The sequence below is a fragment of the Cryptotermes secundus genome, unplaced genomic scaffold, assembly GCF_002891405.2.
Source record: "Cryptotermes secundus unplaced genomic scaffold, Csec_1.0 scaffold2009, whole genome shotgun sequence".
Lineage (NCBI taxonomy): Eukaryota > Metazoa > Arthropoda > Insecta > Blattodea > Kalotermitidae > Cryptotermes > Cryptotermes secundus.
The window spans coordinates 1,445-9,164 of NW_019733876.1; the positions used below are offsets into that span (position 1 = coordinate 1,445).

General features: G+C 40.3%; 1 protein-coding gene across 2 annotated transcripts in view; it reads left to right on the plus strand.

Annotated features, from left to right (window-relative positions):
* Positions 1-2,798: 2,798 nt before the first annotated feature.
* Positions 2,799-7,720, plus strand: part of LOC111868351 — an 18,169-nt gene continuing 13,247 nt past the window's right edge. For both annotated transcript variants that reach the window (XR_004513430.1, XM_023858921.2), the window contains exon 1: positions 2,799-3,466. Coding sequence is in view for 1 of the 2 variants with exons in the window: in XM_023858921.2 (XP_023714689.1) it covers positions 2,831-3,466 (636 nt within the window). In the remaining variant the exon portion in view is untranslated. The remainder of the gene's footprint in view (positions 3,467-7,720) is intronic.

Below are 7,720 nucleotides of genomic sequence, written 5' to 3' on the forward strand. Positions count from 1 at the left end.
CACAGTTTTCACATGCTCCAATATTACAATTTTTTATGTTCCACAAGTTTTCAAGTCCCAAATATTTTCGACAATTTCCTAACAATTACATTCTTCGAAAGAAATCAATTTTGAACACATGGGAAATATTCAATTCTCCAAACGTTAATATTTTTTCCATAAATAACCTGGTTCCTTTCTGCTTCAGCAATTTCTGAATTGTGTTCAATTCCCTGCAGTCTCGCAACAAATCCACACGTATTGTTACTCTGCACTCCGGCACATCACTGGGACTCCGCCACAACATTCACCTGCGGTTGCTCGGGTATGTCTCCTGTACGTAATGTATTTTGGGTTAAAGCTATTCAAAATTATTCACTGTTGGACACATCTATAGACCGTTTCACACACGAACGAGAATCGCATATTGTCGTCTTTACTGTATGGTGTTGTCACTTTCTTCCTTTCGATCAATCCCCAAATATATTTGCATCGTGATCACAGTCACTAGAACATACGACTGTAGACTTCGTATTTATATATCTAACGAAAAAACGAGGTCTGTGGAAGTATCGAATCCCTTCTAAACCAGAAACATATTACATATTGGAAATTATGAACACACTTTGCTATTTCGCTTAATTAAACACACTGCATTCGTACAATTCTCTATTTAAAATAAAATAATATACCATGATCAGATTTATCTTCAACGTAAGCATATCCTTCCCTACACTCGTATATACTGTCTATATATCCAAATTTAAATCGAATTGTCGAAATGGTTTCAAATTTGCCTCCGTTTTTATTTTAAGTCGCCCATCTTGAGGGTTCATTTCCACAAATATCACCATCCGGAACTATTAAGCTTGCAGAAAAAAAAACATAATATATATCCTAAAAATAAATCTCACGGAATTTTGTTTATGCTAGTGCTTCGGCCACATATGGGCCCACTACAAGCAGACACCAAGATATCTCTTGTGTGGGGATGGTCATCGTCACCAACATACTCCTCATCCCAGCACCTACAGAAGATGTAGTTGTGCCGCATAGGGGCAGAAATGGACGCAAGAGCATCCCGGGCCTCTGATACAAACGCAGCGCTGTGCAGCGTCAAAGCTCATCACCTCAGGGAAGACGTATACGTCGCGGTGGCAGCAACTCCTGCTGCACCAGCCGCCAACTCCGAAACCTCAGCACCCTTGGACCAACAGTACTTCAAATAGGAAGGAAACTCTGTGGCTTTAGTCCGCAAGCGAACTATACAGACCGAACGACCGCCGCTTGTCGGCGAAGTTTTAGTGCCAACTTTTGCGGACAGAGGGTGTCGCGTGGTCAGCGCAACGAATCCCCATGGCCGTTAATTTCGGTTTTCTAGACCGGAACAGCTATTTCCTTGAAACAACTCCTCAGTTACCATGACGAGGCTGAATGGATCCCGTTCCAGACCCACTACTTCTCAGAAAAAATACTGTAGCTCCAGGAATCGAACCCGGATCTCTGGATCTGTAGCCAGGAACTCTGGCCATTAGATCACAAAGGCGGTCTTCAAATAGGAAGTACAGTCACAAATTCACAACCCAACAACATGCAGAGTTGTATATAAATTGGTAACAATGAAGGGGGGAAATTATGTATATGCAATCAAGCTGAGAAATTGTACTGGATGGTAGGAAAGTAAATTCATGAGGCAATGAAACAAATTGTTATGATGGAGATAATTTGCCATCGTTCAAGCTTTGCTTGGAAAGACAGAACTACCCTACAATAAGCCACAGGAATATGTTCATGAAAATTCAAGAAGAATGAAGAGATAATGGAATGGATGCCAATTTTGTTGAAAAGAACCATTTAATATCACACGTGANTTAGATCACAAAGCGGTCTTCAAATAGGAAGTACAGTCACAAATTCACAACCCAACAACATGCAGAGTTGTATATAAATTGGTAACAATGAAGGGGGGAAATTATGTATATGCAATCAAGCTGAGAAATTGTACTGGATGGTAGGAAAGTAAATTCATGAGGCAATGAAACAAATTGTTATGATGGAGATAATTTGCCATCGTTCAAGCTTTGCTTGGAAAGACAGAACTACCCTACAATAAGCCACAGGAATATGTTCATGAAAATTCAAGAAGAATGAAGAGATAATGGAATGGATGCCAATTTTGTTGAAAAGAACCATTTAATATCACACGTGACCTCTTAACTTCCGGGAAATGATGCTGGATCCCAGCTAGTCACGAGAGGTACTTGGGAGAGACTGAGCTTTTCATGAACTCATGATCAAACTATGTTAAGAACTGTGTGTATATCAGTAACAATATAAGGGTTACAGTATACGGTTACTATAAAAATATAACAGGCGCAAACTGAAAGCATAATAAGCATTTAAGCTTTAATAATTTAACTTTACATATCGCTCTTTTCTAAATACAATGTGGGAATATACAATTCCTTGTAAAAATTAGTGGAACACCAATTGTCAGACACGAACCTTGAGTATTCAGGATAGAATAATTTGTGTAAAAATACTTTTAATTTTTATTATTAATATGTGCAATATTTCCATAGTCTCTTCAATTTTGATTTTTTTCCAAAATACCAGGGGGTGGGCAGATGCCTGGTTTGGCCCTTCCTTCATGCGCCCATGACCCTCACCGCGACCCTTCTAATACTATCGGTGACTGGTTGGGTCACGTAAAGTAAGCAGGACCTATTGTGAGTAGTAACATGGTGGATTCGAATCAATACACTGAACCGTCCGAAACACTAGACTGTCCGGCAGTCTAATCCTCGATTGTTCTCCAGTCGGCTGTGAACTGCCGTACCTGGCTGTTGTAATGGGGACAGGAAGCAGTCACAACCAGGTGGTAATAGAGACATTGCCCGATCCTGTCACTGGAGACTTTGATTCTACTGATGTGGTCATCACGAAGGAAGTACGTCGGCCAGTGCGACAAGCAACCATCGAGAAAATTGTTACAGAGACGGGAGCTGAAGTGGGGAAGGTGCGTCAAGATCCCGATGGTTTGCTTGATGCCACTAGTCTCCACAACGACGATGAACTCAAAGATATTCAGGACCTTGAACAGACTTTTGATTCCCTTGGTATTCCTTTAAGTAATAATCGTAACAGTGATGAAGTTAATCATAAAATTCCCAACGAACATTTACATGAACGTGATATCGCTCCTCTCAAGACGAAATGGAGTGATGTTAAAGCTGGTGTTCCGACTTCCCAAAATTCGTCTGAAAGAAACAAACATAGGGGTACTGCAGTCTCGGGTGTGACAGATGGTGGGGGTGTTATTACGAGTAGATCTTCTTCTGGGCCCCAAGCACGTCTCGATATTCCAACAACAGCATTATTAGATAAAAATAACGATAACAACAACAACACAAAATCAGCGCCTACGAAGTTCACATGGAACTTGGCAGAACCCACAAAATCATCTGACGAGTGGATTTACCAGAGGGTAAGAACATTTTTATTATTTGGATATAAAGGAATAAAAATCTGTTGATTTTAAAACATGTTATATAACGTGTGAGACTTAAAACCCGGTGTGCAATAAAACTGGAGGTGATGGTTATTTCCCGATATTTTAGACAGTGATCATTAACGCTGCATATTAATGAATACTTTACCGGGAGCGCAGAATACTAGAAATTGTTAATCCAACTGCTTGAGCATATGAAAGTCCAAGTTTTCTTAATAAATAATTTTCTAAAACATGAGTAGAAGAGTGAGCATAATTGCACACGGAAAGAGTTAATTTGTTGATAATGCGATAACGACTGAGAATACAGAAATGTATAATAAACATGGGTTGAAGAAGAATTTCCAATAAACGGTGCGAAAGTTATCATACAAGTTTAGATCAGTTGTTGTGCGTTCAGAAATATTATATATCATCTATATACCTATAACTTACATCTAATTTTGGGAAATATTATTTTGGGTTTTACTTTACATTCTGTTATGTCTAATGAATGAAACTGCCAAATACATTGAGGGGATATACGATATCACCATTTTGTACTCTCATGTTAAGCCTAAGAGTTCTTAATTTTACAGGTACTAGATTTGCATTCGTAAGTCGCTTGTGTATGATGTAAAAATTGAAAAACGTCATCTGTAGACTATATTGAATGTTTAATGCCAAAATGCAAACAAACACACACACTTTGACGGCATTCTTTAAATAATTTTTCAGATTTAGGTATACCTAAAATACAGGGGTTGGACAAAATAATGTAAATGCTACATATACTGCACATATTTCCTTTTTAATATGGGTTTGGACAAACTTTTGCCTCCAATACAGCCGCAGTCCTTCCTGAAATGGACTCGTACAAGTTTTGCATAGCCTCTAGCGGAATTTTCTGCCATTCTACTTGAAGAATATATTCAAGTCTCTTCAGAAGTGTTGAACGTGGGAATCTGCTCCTTACTTTAGTCTCCAAAACTGACCACAGAGATGTTCTATGATATTCAAATCTGGTGACTGTTCTGGCCAGGGAAGATGTTGAAGTTCACCTTCATGCTCTCCAAACCATGACTGAATAATTCCAGATGTGTGAATGGGGTGCAATGTAGTATTGAAAAACTGCATCGTTGTTCGGAAATAACGTCTGGATCATGAGATGTACCTGATTATCCAGTATGTCCATGTACCTACTCCCTTACAATAATTCGGTCATGAAGTGTAACAATGGGAGCAACAGAATACTGTACCACGATATTGCTGACCAAACTATCGTAGAATCTCCACCGTGTTTCGCTGTTGGACCCAGGCACTCCGGATTGTAGGCTTCCTTGGATGTACTTTAAAGGTAAACTCTTTCTGATGTAGGGAACACCGTGAGGGACGACGCACCTGACCATATCACGCGTGTGTTTCCGGTTGTCTAATGTTCAGGTTTTATGATCGTGACACCATCCTTTACGAATCGGAGCATTAATTTTAATAATCAGCCGTTCAGCAATTGCAGGCCTACCGCTGATGCTGGATTTCTCACGTAGGACAGTTTGTTTGGAAATATGGTCTACAATATGAATATTCAGTTCTTGTGTCCTGTCACCTGTGCTGCAGTAGTTGTGTAAATTCCCGAACAATCCTTCTCAGCGTACGACGAACTCCTTTTGTCAATGTTGATTTTCGTCCACTGTTCCTCTTCGCTGATGCTATTGTCTTCCCATGATTCGTAGATGCCAATATAACCTTAGGAACTCTAGCTCTCCATAAACGTAATAATGTGACAGATTTTGTCACAGATGCTCGAGTTAAATGGGCATCAACGATCTGTACTTTTACAAAATCGGAAAAGTCTCTCATTTTCAGATTTTTTCTCACGGACTGTCTTTCAGCACAATCACATATGTACTGACACGAACACTATAGACTGCAAATAAACAGAAGAAGAACATTCAATGTTTCCAACTGAAGTTCTTTCGATGTAGCCAACACAAACAGATTCTATTTCTCAATTTCTGTGTTTTCATTATTTTGTCCACCTCCAGTATATATTTTAACAAGAAGTTATGGGAAGAGCTATATATGACACGGGTCGCACAGAGTGATTCGCCATAATGTTATTGCTGATTGTAGGAAATTACGAAGGACAAGTTTGGGTCGCGGATAATGGCGTAAAGCTCATACGAAATTTCATCAAAATCCGTCCACCGATTCCCGACTTGTAGCATGCGGAGGAAGAGACATAAGAACAGGCAAACAGACAAACATGGCCATACTTTACACTGTTCTTCAAGCACAATGTGCAAATAACACATAAAAGTAAGACCCAGGAAGATATAGTCTGTAAGTGACCCGAACAGAAAACATGGCCTGACGTTAGATGTTAAGGGATTCTTTGTGTTTGAGTCTCGTGCTGCATATGGCACAGCCTTTGAGCGAATTTTGAATTCATGACGTATCATGAGGAGTTTAAATGCTGTACACGCATATCCTCTTCATAATTTAACACGCTACTCGAAGGCCCGTGAGGGCCTACGGAGGATCAATAGATAAGAATCGATCTCCTTACAATGCCATTTGTTAAAAATATCTTCTCTTTAATAATGTAATAACACACGACTTGGTGTAACTGAATTGCCGTCACGCCAGAGTGGCTTAACGTCAAGATGGATGCGTAGAGGAACTTGTACAATGCCACGCAGTGTTACCATAGCCTATTATTACAAATTGTCCTGGTTAACAAATTTTAAACATGCTGAATGTTGCGAATTGTTTCCTAATTTACTTACAGAAACTCTCTTATCTTCATACGTTATACTGTATCAACTGGGAAGTTAAATTTGAATTAGGGAAGCGGGCAACTATCAAGCTGTAGCCGTGTATTTTGGAAGTGCTCGGTTCGAATTTCGGCAGGGGTTAAGGCTAACTTGACCGAGGTTTTTGTGTTTTTTTACAACCCCTTCGCTTCCTTCCAAAACCCTTCCAGTTCTTCATTCACCAGTCATCCCACCATTCGGCGTTATAGATCCTGTAGTCTAGATACCGGCAGCTTTGTTAAATGACCGTAAAAGACAGGAAGAATGGGGAATGTAATGAACTGGCCTAGCTTAATTACTCTGCCGGTAGAAAAAAGTTTGGTGGAAGCGATATGTAAGGTTCGGGGTATGTATCAGTCATGATATATATTTAAAGTTATATAAAATGTTTATAGGATAACACGTCCGGGCCAACCAAGAGCAAATGAGAAGGATCTGACGAATGCAGTTCCGTTTTGGACACAGAAATTCCCCATATTCAGATTAATGCTCCTGCGGTAAAGAAGAGTACCGTGATACGAGACTGTCCCGTCTCAGAATCTAGTACTGACATAACAGATATCCCAAAGTCATTACAGCGAAACACATTTCGGTTATTGAACTGAATACCACTTCTGAGCTACGATATAAACAACGTTTTATAACTGCAACTGCCTCTAGAGGCGTGAGGTTTGGAAAGAACCGCGAGCACACCAACAGGCGAATGGATTTGAGGTTCTCGTAGCTGCGACTATGAAAAATATTAATATCTGGGATACGGCACTGTGTAGTCTGGTTTAATATTGCCGACGTTTCAGAAGAGTGTACTGCCTGCATCTCCAGGCAGTAATCCAAATAAACAACCACCACCAAGCAGAATAAGGTAGGCCGCACACCGGCATGCGTCAAGACATGTAACAGTCAAGACACGATGTCTGCGACGTGACTCAAAGAAAGGAGTACAGTTGAAACGAATGAGATTATGAAAATCGCCGCACAACGGTCTGAGTCATGATGCTGACGTCAGCTTCATGCTGACGAATCACTAATGAAGAAAGACTGCGTCTTTTGTCTCAAGTCTTGATGCTTGTCTTGACGCAGTTGGTGTGCGGCCGCCCTAAGCCTCGCTTGTAAAAGCTTGGTTCAGATACAAGCCTGTGAAGGAGCTCACAGAGAACCAATAGGAGCACGGAGTAAGAAAACTATTGTCGTCTATCGATCTAGACGGCATTACACCCCAGAAGATGGTATTCTTCTTGAGAGAAAACTTGTCGGGGAAATATACTCTTATTAACCTGTGTGCCAAGATATAAAGCAAAAAAAAATATATATATATATATATCCCTGTAACAGGACGTGAAGGCCCATAGGGTTGTGGGACATCGAGGCTGCCACATTTTCCCTAGACAGTCGGCTCACAGATGGCGGTGAGTTTGCCAGCCTTACGCTCCGACCG